At 52.8% G+C, this 22,076-nt stretch overlaps 1 protein-coding gene across 22 annotated transcripts in view; it reads left to right on the plus strand.

Annotated features, from left to right (window-relative positions):
• The window catches only part of NPHP4 (nephrocystin 4), a 53,607-nt gene that overhangs the window by 18,245 nt on the left and 13,286 nt on the right, over positions 1-22,076 (plus strand). For 18 of the 22 annotated variants that reach the window (XM_083802825.1, XM_083802809.1, XM_083802824.1 and 15 more), the window contains 18 exons: positions 283-584; positions 728-919; positions 1,563-1,750; positions 3,113-3,273; positions 3,879-4,059; positions 6,167-6,295; positions 6,427-6,626; positions 6,700-6,926; positions 7,132-7,321; positions 7,626-7,706; positions 7,825-7,981; positions 8,400-8,485; positions 9,618-9,703; positions 10,134-10,305; positions 11,765-11,944; positions 13,445-13,588; positions 13,878-20,073; positions 20,236-20,345. In XM_083802825.1, the coding sequence (XP_083658951.1) occupies positions 283-584; positions 728-919; positions 1,563-1,750; positions 3,113-3,273; positions 3,879-4,059; positions 6,167-6,295; positions 6,427-6,626; positions 6,700-6,926; positions 7,132-7,321; positions 7,626-7,706; positions 7,825-7,981; positions 8,400-8,485; positions 9,618-9,703; positions 10,134-10,305; positions 11,765-11,944; positions 13,445-13,588; positions 13,878-14,018 (2,817 nt within the window). In that variant the 3' untranslated portion in view covers positions 14,019-20,073; positions 20,236-20,345. Of the gene's footprint in view, positions 1-282; positions 585-727; positions 920-1,562; positions 1,751-3,112; positions 3,274-3,878; positions 4,060-6,166; positions 6,296-6,426; positions 6,627-6,699; positions 6,927-7,131; positions 7,322-7,625; positions 7,707-7,824; positions 7,982-8,399; positions 8,486-9,617; positions 9,704-10,133; positions 10,306-11,764; positions 11,945-13,444; positions 13,589-13,877; positions 20,074-20,235; positions 20,346-22,076 lie in introns of those variants that run through there. The other 4 variants (XM_083802816.1, XM_083802826.1, XM_083802817.1 and 1 more) reach the window with 2 other exon arrangements.

Consider the following 22,076-nt stretch of genomic DNA (forward strand, 5'->3'; position numbering starts at 1 on the left):
TTTTCTTATTCCTCCCTTTGCAAGAGAAAGCACAGCACAGCAGCTAAAGCAAAAAGCAGAGGTGTGAACCCACAGGCAGCCAAGCTGTGCTGCTTCTAAGCAGAGCAGAGATGCTGCTGAGCCAAATCTCAAAGCAAACAGCATTTGAACTGCACGGACTGCTTGAAAATAAGTGCTTTCTGGCCCACCTAGCCCGTGGAGACTTCTTGCAGTGCTTGCAGCGTCGTGGTGTTTTTTCCCTGGGCAGTGCCAGCATGCTCACAGTATCCTTTTCCTTTCCAGTTGTCGCTCTCTGAGCTCTCGGCCTCGCCGTGCGGTAAGGGCGAGCCCCCTCTGCCGCGGAGCAGCAGCGCCCTGGTGCCCCGGCCCCGTGGGACATCACGGGACACCCGCATGCTCAGAGCCCCCGGCACCGCTCGCGCCGAGCCTGCTGTGCCCTGGCACGTGGCTGGCATCACGCACCTGGAGGCCGACCTGCACCCTGGCTCCCCGGACCTGGACCCCTCCGGCAGCGAGCAGCTGCGGGAGCTGCCCTTCGCGCCCGCCCAGGCGCCCATCGTGGCCGTGGGGCTGCCGGCAGGCAGGTGGGGCTCTGATGGTGCTGGGGGAGTGATGCCGTGGCGGGGCTGAGCAGCCTCTCCGGGCACCGCAGCACGCTGAGCGTGCCAAGGGAGGGCCTGGGTTGGGGTGGTCATTATTGCAGAACTCAACCCCGTTTCTCTGCCAGTTCCAGCACCGTGTGCTCTCGTGCTTCCCTGGCGCTCCTGCATGCCTCTGGCTTTCCAGAAATCCTGGACTGCAACAAGGAGCCTGTGGAGATTGCAGAGCCCCTGGACCCCACGAGCTTCAGTCCTCAGCTGGAGGAAGCTGATGCTCTGCAGAGCAATGAAATAATCCTGCAGTTCCTTGCTTTCAGTAGGTAAGATGCCAAGCCTTTGGGGTGTGGTCTGCAGGTGGATTTGAGGTGCCTTTCAGGAGAGAATCCCTCCCCAAAATTGTCCACGAGCTGCTTTCATGCTTGAGCAGGAGAAGCCCTTGTCAGTGTGCTGCTTCTCCCAATGCCTGCCATGGAAGCAAAGCCCTGGAGAGCTTTAAAACAACATTATTGTTCTTTTAAGGCACTCTTAAAACACATTCCATTTTTTTGTTGTATACATTAGCCACAGTGTGACATGAAACCAGTTAATGCAGGATTTCTACTTAAATGCATATCACATTGAGAAGCTGAGTTTGGAAAGCCTTTCTGTGAGGGTGGTTTTATCCTGCCAAGGCGCTGCTCACAGCTCTTCTATAGATGGCAGCGCACTGTGCAAAGGTAAAATGCTACTTTTGCTTGGCTCTTCCATCACAGCATATGGTAGAAGACAGCTGGAATTATGAAGCTTTTGGAAAGCAAAGGCAAACCATATGCCCGCTGTCTTCAAAGAAGTCCAAATACTTTTGATAATACTGATCTTCTCTTATTCTTCTGCTTCTTGGTGGGTGACAAATGCACGAGAAGCTTATGATAGGAGGAAGCGCTGCGTTATGGGCCAACCAAACCCACTCTTCTCTTGCTCAAGGGCTCCTCAGGATGGAGTGGAAGGGATGTGGCCCAGGACCGTGTTCCTCACCTTCCAGTTCTACCATTTCCCACCGGTCACCACACCACGTCTGCAGCTGGTTGACATGGACAGCGAGAAGGCAGCCAGGTCAGCCGCACCGCCTCAGCTCCTTGTCCGGATCAACAAAGATGGGACTCCACGCACTGGTGAGATCTGGTCCTGACATCCTTTAGCATCCTCGTGTGGCCTTTCCTCTTCAGGATTGAACAGGAGGCGTGTGAGAGGGTGGAAGGAGGAGTGGGAGGAAGATTGCACTGTCTAGGCAAAAGGGTTGGTTGTGCAGTTAAAAGGCAGCGTATTTGGGCACAAGATATAGTGGGCGCAAGGCAACGAGTCTTTTCATGCACTTCATGCACAGATTCAGAGCTGAGCTGGGCACGTGTAGAAAGCCCTGCAAGCTGCCATCGCTTGCTGAGGGTGTACACAGAGACCCAGGTGCTCTGGGAAGCGTGCTGCCCCAAAGGGGGAGCAACCGGAGGTGCTGGAAGGCAGAGCAGCCTGCCGGCCCTGAGCAAGCTGGCCAGCCAGGCTGTGAGTTTGCTGCTTGTGTTGCCTGCCTTGTGCCTTCCTCAGAAGCATGTGATGCTCATGTCAGGAGATGACGTGCCTGGTTTGAAGGCCTGTGCATGTTTATAAAGCACTGAATTCTCATTGTTCACCAGACCTTGCCCAGGGGCTTAAAAGTACATCAGTCCTGAAGTCTTACTGCTGTTTCACGTGGTCCTTCGCAGGGTTCATCAGTAAACTTTTGTGTGTGTATGGGCTATGCTATTATGTTACTGTGCGAGGAAAATAGCCACCTGGGAGGTTTAAACAACATTTACTGGTTCAAGTGGCATTTCTGTCAATCAGATTGAGGCTTGCCTCCAGGCCAAGGGAATGGACTGCTATCTGCTTTAGTAGCAAACCTCTATTAGTTTATGTGGCACATAATTAAAAATGTTCAAAATGTCAAACCATGAAGTAAAACATCAATAAGTATTGGTGACATGATTCAGACATCTAGACTGCTGACTCCAGCTGTAGTTAAGTACATTTGAAAAGATATGCAACACATTAAAACGAAGTGCCTAGCATAATCTAATCTGATTCTCTGAGCAGAATGCTTTCTTTTCTTTCTTTTTGTGTCTCATTAAATTCTGGTCCCAAGGGACACTGAGCAGTTTCAGTTGATGAAGCTCCTTCTCCATCTGGAGTTATTAATGGTAATGAGAGAGGTCTGTACAGACTGAGCGTTTCTGTGCAGGGGGTCATTCCGAGGGTGAACCTGGTTACTAATTTGACTGATGGGTTTATTAAGTTGAAAGCGCACTGCACAGGAGAGGAGGGGTCTGGGTGCTGAGGATGGGTGATGTGGGTCCAGTTTCTGTTGCTTGACGCACGGGGCTCCTGGATTTCCTTGCTCCCCGTGACAGTGAGCTTGTGAGCAGGCGGGGCTCACCGGTCCTGGCTCTTGCAGGCACAGCCTCTTGGATTTGGTTTTCATCACCACGATCCATTTCCTGCAGGAGCTCCGGGACTGCAGCTGAAGTACATGGTGGATCCCGCCTTCCTGAAACCTGGGGAACAGCGCTGGTTTGTGCGCTACCTGGCTGACCACAGCCTTCAGATTGACATCTGGGATGGAGACTCTTTGCTTCTTGTTGGGTCTGCAGCAGTTAAGTTGAAGGTATAGAGCCTTTTTTGTTAAGCCTTAACGGCTGCTAACAATGAAGGAGAACTTCTGCTTAGAATGCAGGATTTTTAAGGAAGAGTCCTGACTTTTTTCTGTCCTGTGTAGAGATGCTGTTAGATTACCCTTGAGTCTTTTAGTAATCAAGTTTTTATCAGCCACTCTGTTTAACTGAGACTGATGTCAATCTGACAAGCCTGTAATCACAGGATTTGTCATCTTATCCTTGAAAGCGATGGCAAAGCATTAACTTTCTTCCCTGGAACTTCTGCAGTATGCTAGGGCTTACTGGATAAAAAAATTAAAGCAGACCTAGGAAATGCAGAAACATCTTTATCCAGATCTTTTAATCTCTCAGATCTGAGTTGCCCTAGTAACTAGTTACCCTAATGCCTAGCTGTTATCCTTTGGGGAGCAGCTGCAATGGAACAGTTCCACCTGTGGCAGCCTGTGAAGGAAATGCATCTGCTGCTGCTGTGAGCGGGAGAGGGGTCCTTGTGCCAGGGCTTCCTGCAGACCTGGGAGCGCAGCAGCATCTGTCCATGCTCTGGCTGGGGGCCACAGGGGGGTGGGTGCTGCCCTGTCCTTGCTTTCTTCTCCAGCCCCTGCTGCGCCAGGGCCGGCCGGCCGTCAGGACCCTCCACGAGCTGGAGGTGGCAACCACGGAGTACGAGCAGGATGCGGTGGCAGTGAGCAGGGACGCGCTGTGGCACGGAGCGGTGCGGCCCGTGGACGTCCGCGTGGCAGTGAGGGGTCGCCTCCACCTCTGCCTGGCCAACGTGGGTAAGAGCACTGCCTGGCGTCCCTCCGAGCCCCTTCCTGGCTGTGCTGACAGGACACGATGCCTAGCTGGAGCACGTGGCTCTGTAGCTGTGTTTTGAAGTCCGGCAGTCGGTAGCAGAACTGAGCTAGAAGCCACTGTGGTGGCCTTTGCTTTGGTCTCTGGTGATGCTGGTGGTAGTGTGCAGGTGTCTCTGCGCAGTAGCAGACAGCTCGTGGATGGACCAGCTGCAAACCTGCAGGTGGAGGGTTTAGGGTAGAGGCCACCTCTTGGTGGTCTTTAAACTGCTTCTGACCCCATGATCTTAGAACCTCGACGTGGTGCAGCTCTGGCAGCGCAAAGCAGCGGGCACTTGGCTCAAAGTCTCGCTGTGGGCCTCCCTTTGGTTGGTCTCCCAGATTTTGCCCGTGACGGGGGAAGGCAAAATCCGGATGTGCCCTGGTAGAGCTCTGACTCGGTGCTGGAGTGAGCTCCCGGGCAGCGGAGCCACAGCCCCATCCCTGCGTGTGGGCTCGGGGGATGCTGTGGAGGTGCTGTGATGCTCCTTGCTGTCTTACCCAGGGTAAGGCAGCTTTCAGGCCGATGGGACGGAAATGGTGACGCACAGATGGGTGCTAACAAATAGCACGGAGAAACAGGCAGCATGCACAAAGCTGTCCCTGTCAGAAAACTGAGCTTGTAGGGACATTATTCTTCCCAGAATGTACTGGGTACTTTTTTTATATTTAATTCACCATCCTATAAATGTGCAGTGACTCCAGGTTTTAAACTCTTATCTTCAGAAGAAAGATTAGCTCCATTATAAGATATCTTAAATTGTCATTTTCATACTTTGCCTGCAAAAGGACGATAAGCTCCTGGGAAGGAGAATCTGAGATCCACAACCCGAAGAGAGGTTTAACTCAAACCTGGCAAAAGAAGGGAGAACGAAAACACTGTTCCTGGACAAAAGCTGTCCTTTGATTTCTCTGCTCCCCTCCCCTTTTTTTGCCAAATTTATTTTCAAATTCAGAACAATGTCAGTAGGTTTCTGAGAGTTATTTATAAAACTTGGTCTAAGGCATTAAGTGGCAGAGCTGTTTTGTGGATGCGGTGGTGTTGATTGAGCTGTTTGGAGAAGCAGCATTCGGCCAAGGAACAGTATTTCTCATTGAAGCCTTCAGCTGAGGTGCCTGTCTTGCACTGAACATATTTCAGGTGGCAATGTCACTTTGAAATCAGAATCTGTTGCAGAACAGGAATGCAGAATAATTGCAATTGGTGCTCCGAGTCCTGTCACACAGGTCAGAGCTGTGCCTTCTGGCCACCTGCTGTGGCTGCAGAAGCTCAGGTACTTCTGCTGAAACTTCACAAAATACAGATTGAAATCGGAGCTGGTTACAGAGGTCAGCGGTAAATCAGTCACGATGTCCCCATTGCTTTTTAGTAGGAAACAGCTCTGTCACTTACAGAAAAGATATATGGAGTGCAATAGCAGTAGGATTCCAGAGGGATCATCATAAAATGCAGAGAGCATTGTAAGCAACAAGATATTTGCTTCTGCCTTTTTTGTAAATTGTCTACAGAGATCTGCAGTGGGGATAAAATTTTCTAGTAGATTTTATGACAATTTAAGAAATTTATGACGATATAAGGAAAAAGAAGTGGGAAAGTTATTTTCTGATGAATCCTTGTGGGTGAGCCTGTGCTGACTGTCTTCTTTCCATGTTGGCCTGAGCTTGCTGTGTGCTTTTTTGGAATAGTGATGACCTGGGGGGGGGGGGGTAAGGGGGGGACGCTCGTGGGGACAGGGCAGGCTCCAACACTGCCTTGTGCAAGGAGGAGCCGTCACCAGTCCTGCCTGCTTGGCGTTTGCTTTGCTCGGCCACCGCCTCCTGCTTGGTGGCAGTCCGCTGCTGCGCGCTGCTGGTGTCGGTCCTGGGCTGGAGCAGCCGAGGGGGAGGCTGGAGCAAGCGATCCCAGCTTGGCTTCGTGTCTCGGCTGCCAGCTGTACAGCAGGGGCTGCTGCTGGGGCTCCAGGGGGAGCACGGCAGGAAAGCCCTGCTGCAGGTGCGCGGGCATGGAGCCGGTCCGTGCGACGGGGCTCACCCTGGTGTCTGTCTGCGGCAGGCCACCGCTGTGAGGAGACCCCGAGGATCCCAAGGTGCCCATCGCCATCGCGTGCCCGCCTGGTGCCCTCGCTGGACAGCATCAGCAGCCTGCAGGGCGGCAGCTTGCTCTCCCTGCATGCCGGCAGCGGTGAGTCCTGCTGGGGTGGCTCAGCCTGTGCTGCCCCCGTGTCCCCAGCTGGCTGGGGTGGTGGGTGCAGCACGGGGACACTTCACACACACCCCCGTGCCACACCGGTAACCCAAGCTCTCTCCCTTCAGGTCCAAGGGTGTCGCGGGCACGCAGGCTGGCCGAGGTGGATGGCGAGCTGGCAGCCACGCTTTGTAGCCACCGGCCAGAGGTGAGCCCGGCCTCCCCACGTGCCCCCTGCGAGGCTGCAGACGTCCGGCGGCGCAAGCTGCGGCGCATGGCGCTGGTGCGGCAGCAGGAGGATGCCGGCGGGAGCACGCCCCAGCGCACGGTGAGGGCAGGGGCCGGGGTGCCCTGGCAGGGCTGTGGTGGCTCCGGGCTCACTGTCCCCTTCCTCCCTGCAGGGCCAGCACGAGCAGTGCCTGCAGCGCTTGCGGGACCTGCAGGTGATCAATGCCTACCGGGAGCGTACCAAGAGCGAGAGCATCACCCAGATGCTCAGCCAGGCCATCACCGCCACCCACACTGTCTATGCCGTGCTGGGGACGGCTGAGTTTTTCGAGTTTGCTCTGAAGAACCCCTACAGCGTCCAGCACACGGTGACGATCGAGTTTGACCACCCCGAGCTCAGGTAGGGGACAAAAGCCATCCCCCTGTGTGTGCTCACAGTGCCTGAGCTGGGGTCTGTCCCCGCTGGCTGGGGGCCTGTTCTCACAGTCCCCTCCCCAGTTTGGTGCCGGATTCCCCTCCTGCCGTACATCCGGAGCAGAGGGATGAGGGGGTGGCACCCACTCCCATCCAGCTCTCACTGACAGCTCTGCCTCTTGCTCCTCCAGTGTCATACTGGACCCAAGGGAGTGGCGGCACTTCAAGGAGCTGACGAAGGCGGCTACACCGCTGGAAGAGGACATGTTCCACCTTCGTGATGACCTTAGGCCCCAGGTCTACCTGCGTCCCAAGGAGACTGTCCACATCCCGTTCAAATACCAGACGTTCTCGGCAGAGCCGGCTGTCGCAGCGGTGCCGGTATGCTGGGAGCTGTGCTGTGCTCAGGACCACTGCGTGCCCAGAGAGCAGAGTGAAGGGAGGCTCCCTCCTCCTCCCTGCAGGGCTAACCATCGCGCCAGCTGGCTGTAGTGCCCTGCCTCTTTTACCCCCATTTTGTGCTGTTTCTGGTAGGAAGCGAAGAATTGTATCCTTAATTGTTTCCCTCTGCTTTATTTTCTTATGTAGTGTAGGCCTGTTCTGGCTGCGTGGTAGAATTGCCAAGGAAATATTGATTACGTGTAGTGGGGCTTCATCCTGAGACAAACTGCCCTGTGTCCCGCAGGGGCCGGCGGGGCTGAGCGCCGGGGACGATGCAGCCACCACCTCCTGGCAGCCTGGGGCCATGCAGACGAAGCACATCCAGGTGGGAAGCAGGGGAACTTCGGGCTGTTGGCTGCCACAGCCTGGGAGCCGCGGAGGTGCGGTGCTGAGCCCTGGGAGGTATTTCCTTGCCTGCTGCTGAGCTGCTTCTCCCTTGGCAGGTCACCTTCCGCGTGAGCGGGGGGAAGCCCATCGCGCTGCTGCGGGTGAAGGTGGAACCCCGTCCCCACGTGGTGGACCAGACCTTCAGGTTCTACCACCCCGAGCTCACCTTCCTGAAGAAGGCCATCCGGTTGCCGCCCTGGCACACACTGCCAGGTGACGCCTGTCCTACCGGGGGGACCGGGCTGCGCAGGGCTGGGGCTTGGAGCCTCTGTGGGAGGAGGGAATTAACCCAATTAGTGAGCCGGCGTTAATATGCAGGGCTCTGTTACCAGGAGGCCGCCTTGGAAGTGCGGGTGGCATCCAAGAGCAGATTTCTACCATCAGAGACAGTTTCTCTGCTTCCTTATGTCTTCAAGGCCTTTCATGATTTTTGTTGTGGCCTTGGGCTCCCCTGCTTGGTTTTTATCCATCTGCTTCTGTTGATTTATGCTTTGTTGAACCAGTGTGACCCGGTAGTTCTCTGGTAGCATAACATAAGGGATTCTAGCTTACAGCTGCATGATAGTGTAGAGTAAAACATAAACAGAGAAAATGCTAAATATTGTTTCATCTGTGTCTTTCTCCTTCACAGGCGCTCCGGCAGGGATGCCGGGTGGGGAGCCGGAGATGTATGTTCGCTGCAGTGACCCTAACATAATTTGTGAAACCAAAAATATGGTACCGGTTACACTTAGACATCAGTTTGTCTTTTGTATCCTTCTGCTGTGGTTTGTTGTTTTAATCAGCAGATAAATGCCTTGCACCCATGGCAGCATTTCGATTTATCAGTCTATAGTAATGAAATACTGGCAGTGATTAAGCTGGAATTGCCCTTTATTCCCAATTAAAATGAGCTGCATTGTTTTTGCAGCTGAAGCCTAATGTTGTACCTTATCGCATCATGCAGCAGCCTGTACTAGCTTGTCCTTACGAGGAAATACTAAACAATTCAAAACACTGGTGAAAAGAAGCCTTTTGTCAAGGTGCTAGGTAGACATTTTCCCCTCTACTTGGGAGCATCCACACCTGCTGGCGGGCACGAGGTGCAATAGCAGTGTGTCTGCTGCGTGTGGGCAGCGAAGCTGCTGTCCGGCGCTGGGCAACGTTTTCCTCTGATGCTTGGTGGAAAGGGGGATATCATGAGAGATGTCTGTATACATACACTGCCTGATGACTCCCTTCTGGTATGTTCCTGTAGAGCAAATATTTCAAGACTAATTCCAGCCCCTCTCCCTCCTGGGCTGGTGCAGACACTGAAAATCAATGCTGGTGATTTCCTTCCTTCATTACTCTTTGGCTCAAGCCCTAGAAGTTCTTCACCCAGAACTCATGCTGTGGTTCTCCCAAGAGCTGCTTTTGTTTTGCAGTTTCTAGCAAAGGTTTGAAGTTTGCAGGGCTTTCTTTTCTGCTGGTTGAGATAGAAATGAAAAAATAAATGTGTGCATATAAATGCAGATGGTAATGGAGGGTAGTTGCTAATTGCTAGTGCAGGAATACGTTTGTGTAGTAATTGGATTATGGCTTGTTAGAAAACTTGGGGAAAATTTGCCAAAATTTGATTACAGGTGCAGACCTGGAATGCAATAGTCATTTGTATCCTCTTTTGTAATTAAAAATACTGGAAGAGCTCAACCAAGCTGTATAATAATGTAATAACATAGGTTTTAACTAGGTCCTGAAAGCATCTGCTTTTGTAAGTGGGTTGGTAGTGGTTTTTTTTCCCTTAATGGAAAGGAAACCCTGGAGTCCTCATTAGCTGGTTTGATCTCTAGGTTAGCTATTCTAACGATGCTCTGATTTCTGTATGCAGGGTCCCGGGGAACCACAGGACGTCTTCTTAAAAGTAGCTGGAGGACCAAGCCCACAGATCAAAAAATTCTTTGTTGCTATTTATACGTAAGTAGCAGAACCCAAAAAGGCAGAAGGAAACCCAGAGCACATGGCAGAGCAGGAGGGGTGTTTGTGCAGAGGTTTTCTTGCTCATTGTTCCCAGGCCCAACTTGCTTCCCTGACCAGTGGAGAGCTGGGCAGGAGGCATCCCGAAATACTTGTTTGCAGTTTATGGCTTTAATCTTTTTTCTAAATAAGCTGTCTTCCATGGCTAGACCATTTGATGTGTGCAAGCTAATTCATTATCTTTGCATTAAACGTTAGTGTCGCATTAGCTTTAGGAATGGGTAGGACAAATTCTTCTGAAGACGCTTGCCCAGAGTTGGGTGTTGGCTTGGGGTAACGACGCTTGTCCCAGCAGAACCCTTTTGTGTTCAGTCCCACTGCTGTTTCGTTGCCCCTACCTCTGAGCGCCGCTCCGGTGTCGCCGCTGCAGGGACGCCTGGCTGGCCGCGCCGCTGCGCATCTGGCAGTTCTACCTGCACTCCCTGCAGCGCCTGGACGTCAGCTGCACCGCCGGGCAGCTCGCCCGCCTCGCCCTGCCGCTGCGCGGCACGCGGGCCCTCCGGAAGGTGAAGGCGTTCTCCTCGCATCCCCACGAGCTGAAGGTAACCCGGCTGCTGCCCTGGGCACCGTGCCGTGGGGGCAAGGCTTCTTGTCTGGGCTGAGGGGCTGTGAAATCCCACACGGCTCTGACGAGCGGTGGACGTGGCTGGCAATCCCAGTGAAATACCCTCTCGGAAATGAAACGCATCCCATTTGGAAATATGAACAATTCCTCTGCCAGAGAGCGTTGGTGATAATTACCTTTTGATTAAAGCTGCCATGTGTAGGATCATTGGTACAAAGTCCCAGAGGGCAAATTATCTGCATTAATGAGACTATCTGAAGACTAATAATTTCTTTAGAATTCATTTAGTTATAATTGAAAATGTGAATAACAAAAGGAACAAAAACTCCATTACTGTCCCATAAACAAAAGAAACTATCTTGACTCCTGAAGTCTGGAGAAAGGAATGAGTCCTGTAGAGCTGGGAAGTTTATTCACCATAGGCATTTCTTGTCTGTTTTCTTTCATGATTTGGAAATCTGCTAGTAGCCTAAAAAGTGTCACTTTAATATGTCAAAGTCTTTTTGCTGTCTCAAGCAGGAAGCTCCAGCAACGAACATAGCCTGTCCTTCCCTCTGAGCAAGCCAGGCAGTTTGCTAATGCATATTGTACTGATAGCTCTCGCAGAAAAGTTTTTTAAGCAGCGGTAGGATTTTTACAAAGACTGATTATAAAAGGATGAGTATAACCCAAGGACCCTTGGCAGGCTTTCACATACCTCCCTTTGAAAGGGAGGAAGCATCAGAAACATCATGGTACATAACATGCAGGAAAAACAAAATCCACGAGGTCGGGGACTGCCTGCGCCCTGTGTTATGCCGGCACTGCACGCTGGCCGTGCTGATGGCAGTGCATTTGATCCTGCAGCAACATCCAAAAGCAAGCAGTGAGGGTGAGGAAAGGTCCAGCCGCTGGAACAGTCACTGTTAACACCCATTTGAATGAGCGAAGCGCAGGTTAGTGTTGGCACAGAGGCTGTAACACAGCCAGTCCCAGTTTATTAGTGTAGGTGGGGTTAAATATTTGTGTCAGAGGTGCACTTTTTTTTAAAGTGTAATCAAATCTAATTTGTATTCCCAACTGGATGTTATGGAGGTGCAGATTTGCTCCCAGTTGTTGCTTGCCAAGGGGTGACAGCCTGTTTTTCTAAAATGTTCCTGTGATGATCTGCATCCAAGTTTGTCTTAATTTATTCCTCTGCTGCCTCTAAGGCAGGGGGTTTCTAAGGATGCTGGCGATAGCTGTGAGCAAAGCATCCCTGATGCCATCTCTTCTCATCTAGGACATCCTCTACTTTATTCTTTATGACATAGAGCATTATGAACCTGAGGTCTGAGGTGCTGGTGGGACCTTCTGATCATTCCTGTTGTGAGCGACAGACAGAGGGCCACTGCCAGCCTAAAAAGACGTTTGGCCATTGAGTTCTGCTGCTGCTCCATGGTATTTGTTTTCTGCAGGTGGATCCAGAAGGAGTGTTTGTTCTGCCCCCGAATGGCGTCCTGGACTTGTATGTTGGCGTGAGGCCTCGGCGGGCTGGCAGCAGGTTCATCTACCTCAACCTGGTGGACGTGGAGTACCACCAGCTGGTGTCCTCCTGGCTGGTCTGCGTCTCCTGTAGGCAGCCTCTCATTTCTAAGGTACGGCAACTCTTGCAATGGACTGAGGGCCCAGCTGTGGACTGGAGGTCTCCATCCTGCCAATAATCTGGGGCTGTCTGCAACTTAATACTTTATTTACGACTATTTTTTTTGGTACTTGTCACCCTGGCATCTGCTTTTTCCTCCTTGTGTAAGGAAGGGCGTATGCCAGGTGCTGGGAAGCAGTCCTGTGGTGTTATTGATCTCTGGATGAATGCTTGGTCTTCTTGCAGACACTTCCATTATTTGGAACTGTCATGGGCAAGGATCATAAAGCCAATTTTTTTAAGAATTACTGACAGATTAGAGATTAACTGTCTTCTGAGTTACTCCTAAAGCAGCATTGCAGAATAACTCTGGAGCACTTGTCTTTACCTGCCAGAATTGCAGGAACGTGGTATTTCTGAACCCAGGCAAGAAACACTGACCTCTGGTAGAGCCAGAGCAGTGGCTGTGATGAGGAGGATTTCCTTTTCTGTATGAGCTCTACCCATTCTTCCTGTTACTATTTCTATCTCCCCATTTCACTAAGGCACTGGAGCACACATTTAGCCCTCCAGTGCTTGAATAATCTCACTGAAGACCATCATAAAATATCTGTCAGACTGTTTTGAAGGTAATTCCATGCTGAGGAATGTCAACTCTGAAGTATACCCAGTTGTGAAATTAAAGTTACAGCATGCTGCTTTCTATTAGCACTGTGCTGGCTTAGGACTTTGCTCAAAGATAGAAAATTAGATTTCCTAGTTAATGTGTTCATTTAAAAAATGTTTTCCTGGAACACTCTGTACTGGGGGAAGTTAAGATCAGCATTTAAACTGATGCTGTGCTGCCCCTGATGAGTGCCAGCCCCTCTCCTTGTGCTCTGTCATGTTATCAGTATTAGCACTATCGCTATCCCTGTGGAAATAAATTAATTAGTTGGAGAATTAGTTGGCCAGTTGCAGCTGCTCCCCTGGCCCTTTGTCACTCAGTCTCATAATTATTTCGGCGCATGTGGTGATGCAAACTGCAACTTGAAGAGGATGCTTTCACTCAGAGCTTGCTCCATTTTTTCCTGATGGAGGTCAAATGTTACATGGAGAAGGGGAGAGGAGGAGAGGACGCAGGGCAGTGTGTCCCCCCGGGGTCCCTGCGTTGGCAGCTCTGTCTGGGTGCTGCTGCAGGTGTCCTTGGAGTGGGTCTGTGCAGGGTCATGCTGGCTGCGGCCCCGCTGTGCCCACCCAGGCTGGGCAGCCCCAGCGCTGTCCTTCCATGAACAAAGCAGCCCAGCCTGGGTGCTGGGTAGCTCCTGTGGGGGCCTGGCAAAGTGGCCCAGGGCCCTGCGCCTATGTCCTGCTTTGTTTCATGCTCCAAGAACCAAAATCAGCAAAGGAATTGATTCTTTGCGTTCCGCTCCTGTGAGATCCCGCTTGTATCCTCTGCTGTGGTTAGTGTCGCGTGGTGCTGATGCCTTTGTGTCCTGTTCCTGTGCTCGTGTCCTGTTCTGTGTTCCTACAGGCGTTTGAGATAACGCTCCCCGCGGGCGGCGGGAGGGGCTCCAACAAGCGCATCACCTACACCAACCCCTACCCCACTCGGAGGGTGTACTTCCTGGGCACCAGCCGCCCCGACCTGCTGCAGTTCAAGGAGGATTCCTTCGAGGTACTGAACTGCTGCGTCCCCTCCTGTGAAACCCCCGGACAAAGTCCCCTCCTGTGCCGGGGCAGCTGCAGGGCTCGCTGGTGAAGGAGGCAGAGGAAGGCGCCCTGCGGGAAGGGGCACCCACGGGGTGTACGGCTCTGCAGGAGGGGTGGGAGGCCTGTTTGGGCCACCCCGAGGGCTGGGGCTGGCTGCGTGGGTGTGTTTGTGGTTCTGCTGACGTGGTGGGGACAGGCACGTCAAGGAGGCAGTGCTCAGGTTGCCTTCCCTTCTCCCGTGTGCTTTTCCGCAGGTTGCCGGCGGGGAGGTGTACACCATCGGCTTGCGGTTTGCCCCGAGCCAGAGCACAGGTGAGGAGGAGATCCTGATCCACATCAACGACCACGAAGACAAGAATGAGGAGACCTTCTGTGTGAAGGTTGTGTACCAGTGAGACTGGGCAGGGCGCTGCTCCAGCAGCGCAGCAACTTCCATGGCATCTGCCGCGCCACCCCGGCAGCACCGATCTGTCTCATCCGTGCCTCCTCTGGTTCTGAATCCTCCTCGACCACGTTGTCTGCAAATGGGCGATGTGCTGGACTCCTCGGTGAGCCCAGCCCTATGCAGGAACCCACACTCCCTGGTTCTCACCTCACCACTGGTGAGCTGTGAGGTGTCACTTGCCTTATGGTGGGTGCTGGTGGTGGTCCTGGCTGCCCTCCGTCAGCTCAAAATGGGGGGATGAATGTTTTTGCTACTGTGTCACAACTGCAGAAGAATGTCTTTATTTTTGTTAAGCATTATATATTTTAGGTGTTTGATTTTTAACTTAGTTTGCATATCTGAGTGCAGAATATTTTTAAAATATTTTTTACTGTGCACTGAACTTTGTACAAACGGAAACAATTTTCTGGAGTTTTAAATACTTTTTTACTCATTCTAGATCAATTAAACTTGCTGCACAGACCTGCCACAGTGCTGTCATTTCCTTCTGCTGGAGGTCAGAACCCTTCCAGTCCCTCCCCAGTAGCTGCTGCTGCGAGCACCGGGCTCGCCTTGCATGTGGCGTGCACCGCTGGCTGCACCTCGGCGCGGGGTGCTCGGGGTCCCCTGCCTTCCTCCCGCTGCCCGCACGGTGCCGGTGCCAGCCCCTTCTGCACGCCTGGGTCAGGGCTGAGCCTTCAGCAGCGGGGTGAGGAGAGGGGCTGAGGGGCAGCTGTGGGCTCTCTGCTGCAGCAGCAGCGCTGCACCCAGACATGTGAGTCCTGGCAATTATGGGAGAATAACACATGCGCTGGCACATCTTGGGCTGAGGAATGATGGCTCTCTCCCAATATGTTTTAATCTTGTTTGCTAGGTACTTAAAAGCTCCCACTATTCCTCACTAGTTTATACTGCGTTTATTTCTGTTAAGTCATAGTCATTAGTACTCAGAAAACATCTAGCACTACCTAATTTTCTGATCACTCCATTTTCGTTAATGGATTAGAAGGAAATGGCTGAAACGCATCCTGCTGATTGTGAGTCTGGCAGGATTTTAATTTATTGGCCCCTTTTTACAGCACTGACTTGTGTTTGGCCTTGACATATAACTATTGGAAATCCACAGCAAGTTTTACTGAGAAGATTCATTATAGTCACTCTGTGGAAGAAAAAAAGAGGCGAGAACAAAGGCAGATGAGCAAGGGAGACAGGGAGAGGTCTCAGGTGGGGGTGGCTGGGGCCTCCAGGCTGCTGCCCTGTGATCTTCCACCATAAATGTCTTAGTACCTCGCTCTTTTTGCAGAAATAAATTTCCTCAGCCAGATCTGACGTGGTTGTTGAACACTTCAATTAGATCATGCCACTGGGAGCAGAAGGTGCTCGAGCACGAGACCGGAGCGGGACAGGGGCCTGGGCTGCACCACTCATCTTCCTGCATGGCCACGGAAGACAGCCTGTGAAATCCCAAACAAAAACCACGCAGGATAGCTCACTGGCTTTTGAGTTCAGTTTTGGGTATCTTGTGATTTCTAGCAAAGGATCAGTGATACAGTATTTTGCAGTATTTACTGCAAAAATATTTAAATATTTACAGTATTTACTTCCCTGACAGTTATTTGGGAGGTTTTCAGTATCTGGAACACCTGCCCCATCTGCAAATTCTGGATAAGCATGTGTTTGCTGGAGGGCAGGCTCATGTTGCAGCTTAAATCCCTGTTTGATTAAGGCTTTGCCTGTTGCATTTTCACCAGCTGTTCGTGACCGGCTACCAACATCCTCCCTTCGTGTCCCTCTGCTGTGGCTGCTGGTGGCAGGCAGGGTCCTCACGAGTGACTGCTGACCCGGAGAGATTTATGTGCATGTGGAAGCCGTGTGGCTGTTCCTTACGGGGTATTAGGCTGATGAATCGGTAGCCCCAATTAAGTCGTGTGCTGAGTTACTCTGCCTCCCTTGGACTGATTGGAAATGACAGCTAATATTTTAAAAATTATTACACTGTCTACAGCACAGAGAGGCCCCTAAGTTGGGTTATTAAAGTAGATTAGGTGAATAATTTTCATTACGTTTTCATATAATAATATTTCTTAAGGATTATGAATGAGTCGGTGCTTTATCCTTGGCTGCTGCAGACAAGGAAGCTCCATAGGTGTATTAAGCACCGCACGTTTATAGCGGCGAGTAAATTATTTGCTGGTAGGAAGGCGAATGCCGACGCAGGGATTTGAGCTAAACTGGCGGCTCAGCAGTCACACGGTGATGGAATGCGATCGGGCGCCGCGCTCTGCAGCTCTCGCTGGCAGATGCAATTAAGATACGTGGTGCCTGCCCACGGGCAGCGTTAGGGCCAGAGGTGTGGGCAGGGCTGCCAGGCCTTCTGTCTGTCCGTCCGTCTGTCTGCCTGGCTCGTATGCAGCTGGGCACGCAGCATCTCGCTGCTTTTGTGCAACCTTCCTTTTAGCTGGGGTGCTAATTATCTTGAGCTGATGGGCAGGTATTAATCCATGAGGGTGTGTTACGAAAGGCTGGGCAGCACGCTGGTAGCGCGCTCTCTGACTTGCAGCACTGTTTAAGGAGCCCACTTGTCTGCGGAGCAAGAAATCATCCCTCTTTAACGGCAGACGGGTACGTCGGGAGCCGCTGCGCAGAGCGGCGTGCCCACAGTGATGAGCCTGGCCCGTGCTGCCTCCCTCCCGTCCGGGCTAGATTAATGCTAATGGCTTTGTTGCAGATGACGGAGCGGTAATGAGATTACTGAATTATTTACACACGCTTCTATCTTTAGCAGCACGGTTTAAAGGTGAGCGGGGGAAGCAGCGGGGCTGGCGTGGTTCCAGCTCTGCCCCACACACCGAGGGTCTGTGCCCCCGGGGGAAGTAACGGGGGGTGCATGCGGGGAAGAGGAGGAGCAGGAAGGAAAGGGAAGGGGGTGAGGGGGCGGGCGGCGCCCCCGGGCACGGTGCCCCCCTCGTGGGGTGCTGCGGTGCAGTCGTTGCACCAAGCTGGTACGTGCGGCGATGGTTCCCCTCACTGCGGCTCTGCTTCCTGACAGTAACTGTAAAGACTTCGGGTTGTCTGTAGGTAATTCGGCACTGTCAGAACAGCCCCTTAATAGCGATGAGATGGAAGCCCTCAGATTCATCTCATTTTGTTTCCAGCCCAGATCCAGGACATCTCGCAAAGCTTTGGGGTTTCCTGCTGCCCCACATGTCCAATGAGGGGATGCAGATGAAAACCAAGCTCCCCTTTCCAGGCCAGAATACATTTCTTATGGCAAGCGAAGTACCATAAATCTTTGTAGGACTTTAATGTACCCTGCTGCTGCCTATCAGTTTGTTCTCACTGCATTAGCTTTAATTAAGCAACGTACTTTCTTTGAACTTAAACCTGGGCCGAGCTGCCTGCCGGCTTTCATTTAAGGGCACCGAAGTGGGGGAGTCCCAGGGCTGGTGCCACAGAGACCCTCCTTCGGCCCTGAGGAGGCTGAGAGCCTCGGCCGAGGCTGCAGGAGGAGGAGGAGGAGCTCTCAGCACCCGCTGCAGGCGCCTGTGCTCTCTGGGGCAATGGCAGGGGAGGAACGATTGTGCTGCTTTTGTTCGTGCTTGCTAATGAAGTTGTCCCCGTTAATGACAATAAACTCATATCACCGTGCACTTAACATGCAACTTGTTATTCTCTTCCTATTTCATTCATGTCAGGAAGAAAATTGGATTTCAGTAATGACATAATTAATTCACCCTAAAAATCTCGGCTCGCATCTCATCACTGAGACACGCAGGGAAGAAACAATTGGGAAATACTTCCTTGGTCTTCGCTCCTGTGACCGCTGTGCCCTCTCCAGGGTACGCAGGAGCCCCCTGGGGGACCCGAGCATCGCTGGCTTTGCCTCTGGGCTGCTGGGACCTGGGCAGGCTCAGTCAGGCGAGGGGCATCTCCAGGAACAGACCTCACGCGCCCATGCCTTGGTGCTTGGCACTGCAGCATCTGTTAACTGGGTACAACGGCACGCCTGGTTCAGCAGGCTGCTGCCATCCCTGCTCCCAGCCCGGGCGTGCGCTGCGTGGCAGCTGCGGTGGGACAGGTGACGGGCGATCACGCTGGTGAATCAACACGCTAATGGGCTGAGGCCTTGCGAGGCCTCTCCGAGGGGCATGCAGGGAACATATGCTCAGAGAAACCTTGTAAACCGCTGCCTTTTCCTGCTGCTCCTTCGGCGCTTTGTTGCAGCCAGTCCTCCCGCAGCCTCGCAGCGCTGATGTTTCTTGAGGAATGTAAATTGAAGGCTTCGGAGCCGCTCTTTAATTGAGCTAATTTTATAGGGGTCACGCAAAGGTTGCCGAATTGACTAGAGGTGAAAGAAGGAACTCTCTGAATCTCTGCCAGGTACTTAATCCAGCCTTTGAAGGCTTCGCATGTCTCATTTTGATTCTGCTTATGCCCTTGCCTCCCTGTGCGGCTGCGTCCTGGCTGGGTGCTTAGAAGATGCTCTGAAGCATCCAGCACGGGACCGGAAGGCACTGAGCAAACCTTTCCCATAAAATACTGAAATGTCTGGGGAACACGGGGAAGAGCAGCTTCAATGGGAGAAGACAGCTTGCAGGGACAGCCGCTGGTGTGAGGTTTCTTCTTGCTGCGAGGCAGCTTCCAAGGACAAGGGTGGTGGCAGCGGCAGCGCTGCGGTGACGTGCTGGTGATGCATCAACGGCAGCTCGTGGCGGCCCAAACGTTTCTGTGGTGTAGGAGGGGGTGCTGCCAGAAATCCCGTTCTGATGATTGTATGCAGGCAATGTCACGTTTAAATCTAATTCATTTTTTTTCATCAGGCACATCCCTTCAAGTGTGGAAAGGCTCTGTTAATTATTTACATTCGGCTCATATTTCTGCCTGTCTGCATTTCTTGTGGCCACCAAGATCTGGAAAAAAGTACAGGAAAGAAGGAACTATCCAAAGTCCAATAAAAGGCAGAATAAAGAGGACAATCCTACACAATGATCCCCTTCCCTCATCTTTTGCAGGCAGTTTGCCAGTCTTGAGAGGGTTTGCTGGAAAACTCATCAAAATTCACTTGCTTCCCTAGACGGGACTTAGCTGCACCTCACTGCTGAGATGCTTGAACTTTACTTATCACCCAGAGCAAATAATCCGTCAGGGACTATCTTTGGAACCCCAAAATGTCGACCTCTGGCACATGAACAAGCAAAATCTCTGCTTGCACCCAGCTGGCTCCTCGTGCTGGTGATGTGCTCGCTCCCCATCCAGCACCGCCGCGGTCCCAGCCGGGCTGGGGGCAGCGCTGGGCCGTGGCTGTGGCTTTGTAGCATCGGGTTTTCCACTGGGCACCTCTCCCTGACCTACGCCACCCATACCATATTAAAAATAAAAACCTCGCTCGTGCCTAGCGCTTCTGTGAGCTGTAATTAATCACTGTGTGGACAAGCAGCGAGGCAATGACCTTGGATTGCCTCTCTCAAGTGCAGTGGAGGAATTTCCCTCCCCGCATCCTCCTGAGTGTGGATGCGCAGCCCATGCTCGATGTGTTTTTGTTCAACGTGCCACGTGTGCAATCTGTTTGTGTGAGCAGGGCTGCAGGAGCCGAGCTTCTCAATGTTCCTGTGATGCTCACTGCAGCTCCCTTCACATCCCAGGCTCCGGGGGAAGCTGCGGCAGCACGGCCACAAGGGCAGTGGTTATCCCTGGGAGAGCTCCAGTTCCCAGCACACCAGCACTGACCGCATTTAAAAGGGGCTGTTTAAAGCAGGTCGGTGGAGCTGCCCCAACCTGTTGGAGCCTGGGTGCCCTGACCCCCTCCAGCTGTGCCGGGCTCGTGCTGCTCAGGTGCAAGCAGGGAACGTTCCAGGTGTTGGCAGGAAAAGCGCCGAAGAGCTCTGGCTTTTAAGATAAGGAGCCAGGAGTGGTGTAATTACCTCCCACCAGGTTAGAAAATAAAAACAGCATTTTCTCTGCCAAGGCAGCTGAATGCATCTGGCCTCTCCAATCAAGCCACCCTAGGAAGCTTCTCGCGGCCCCGGGTGAGTGCGGGCGGCCCCGGGGTGCTGGGGACGTGCTCGTGGGATGTGCTCGGCAGCGGGTCAGGGCTGCTGCTCCTGGAGGCTGCTCGCTCCTAGTCTAGCTCATCTGCGTTTCACCAAGAAACTCTCCCGGTGTCTCCTGGCCCCATTTTCGCCCTCCAGCCTGGCGCAGAGGGTTTTAGTGAAATTGCTGCTGATTGCTCCTGCTCTGGAGTGAGGAGAGAAACAGCTCCGGCGTGCCCTGTGCTTGGCACCACGACTGCTCCTGCAAGGTAAAAGTGTGGTTTGGCTGGGTGAGGGGCTCTGCCGTCTCCGATCAATAGGTTTAAATTAAGTTTCAAGCCATTGGGGTGGAAGCTATGAAAGACAAGTAATTGCTCAAAAAAACATGAGCCAGCTGGAGCTCTCTCCCCACTGCCTTCTGATCCGGGGCACTGAGGCTGCGGCACCAGATCCCCCCACGCAGCTTTCAAGCGTCCAGCACCACTGCTAATTACCTTGTCTAAAAGCTCCTAAGTCATTAAGTGCATCACTTCCAAAAAATCCTTAATTACTGAAGGAGCACACGTAGGGCAGACTGTGTCAGGCAGTCATCCCATAATATTAATTCCCTCGGCGCTACACATCACGCCAAGTCCTAAGATCCTTTGACCATAAGGACACCTAATCGCCCTCTTACTCAGCCCATCTCTGTCCCCTGCTGGGTCACCCCGCAGGCCCTGAGAGGTGCTGAGATGCTTGCCACGCTGGAGCGGGGAAAGGAGAGTGCTGGGCTTGAAACAGCGGGAGCTGCACTCTGGTCTTGGGGAAAAAAAAAAAGGAAAAAAGTGGACATATCATTAAAAAACAAACCTGAGCAGAAACTTCCCATGAGAAAGCTTTTAGCGCCTTCCAAGGAGTGTTACGGGTGATATTTGCATGAAAAAGGGCCCTGCAGGAGGCGAGGGGCCTGTCCACCGCAGCTGTCCTGCAGGAGGAGGCCATGGGCAGAGGCTGAGCGCCGCCCGCAGCGGGGGGCTGCGGAGGGGTCGGGTGGGTGACGGGGGGCGTCCGAGCACCCCTCAGCCTGGAAACAGGCAGCGAGACCCCCGGCTCCAGGGTGGTTCTGCTCCAGCCCAAACTTTTAAAAATGCGTTGTTTTCCCCTTTAGGGGGCTGAAATGGAGACTGCTTGAGAAAACCCTAATTGAACAAAAGATCACCGTAATATTTGCTGGGAGCTTGCCAGTGTTGTAATAAGACATTACTGGGTATCTTTATTAGTTAAAATGGGTATTTAGATTCTCTGCCAAATTGAAAGATGATAGACTTGTTTGAAAATGGCACTGCAACATCAAGCAAACGTTCTCCAATCTGCTAACGAGCTTTTGCCGTGTGTAGGACAGCCGCTCACATTGCCTGCAGCCACGGGAAGCGTGGGGGCGGCCGGGGGGGGTCCCTGGGCTCGTGTGCACCAGGCAGGTGGGGAGGGCACGGGGAGCCTTCCTCTGCCTGTGCCCTCATCCCCCCCTCTGCTGCCAGCACCCCTCCAACGTGCTGCTCCTGGCAGGAAAACGCATTTGCCAGGTTCACGGCCGGGTTCTTGTCGGGCTGCTCGGAGCGGGTGGCAGCGGGGAGAGGCACAAAGCGCCTCGGCACCTGCATCGCTTCGGGTGCTGGTGCTGTTGTGGTGTCACCGGCTGCTGCGCAGCGCGCTTCACGGAGCACTGCAGGCGATGACATCCCGAGACATAATTTCATTATCAATTAATCGATGACACATGGACGGACAGTTACATGATGAATTTATTGCGATACGGTCTCTGCTCCGGGTGCTGAGTACAGCCAGCAGGGCTGCCAAAGCCCCAGGGTGACCAGCATGCTGATGGCACGCCATGCAGAAACGCCACTTCACCAGCTCCATAAACCCCTACCGATGCCCTGAGAAACCTGGCAGGGCTGGAAGAGGGGTGCAGAGGAGTCTGGGCTGTCCGAGCAGCCCGGTGCATGCACCCGCAGTCCTTG

The sequence above is a fragment of the Anser anser genome, assembly GCF_964211835.1.
Source record: "Anser anser genome assembly, chromosome: 17".
NCBI classification, from domain to species: domain Eukaryota; kingdom Metazoa; phylum Chordata; class Aves; order Anseriformes; family Anatidae; genus Anser; species Anser anser.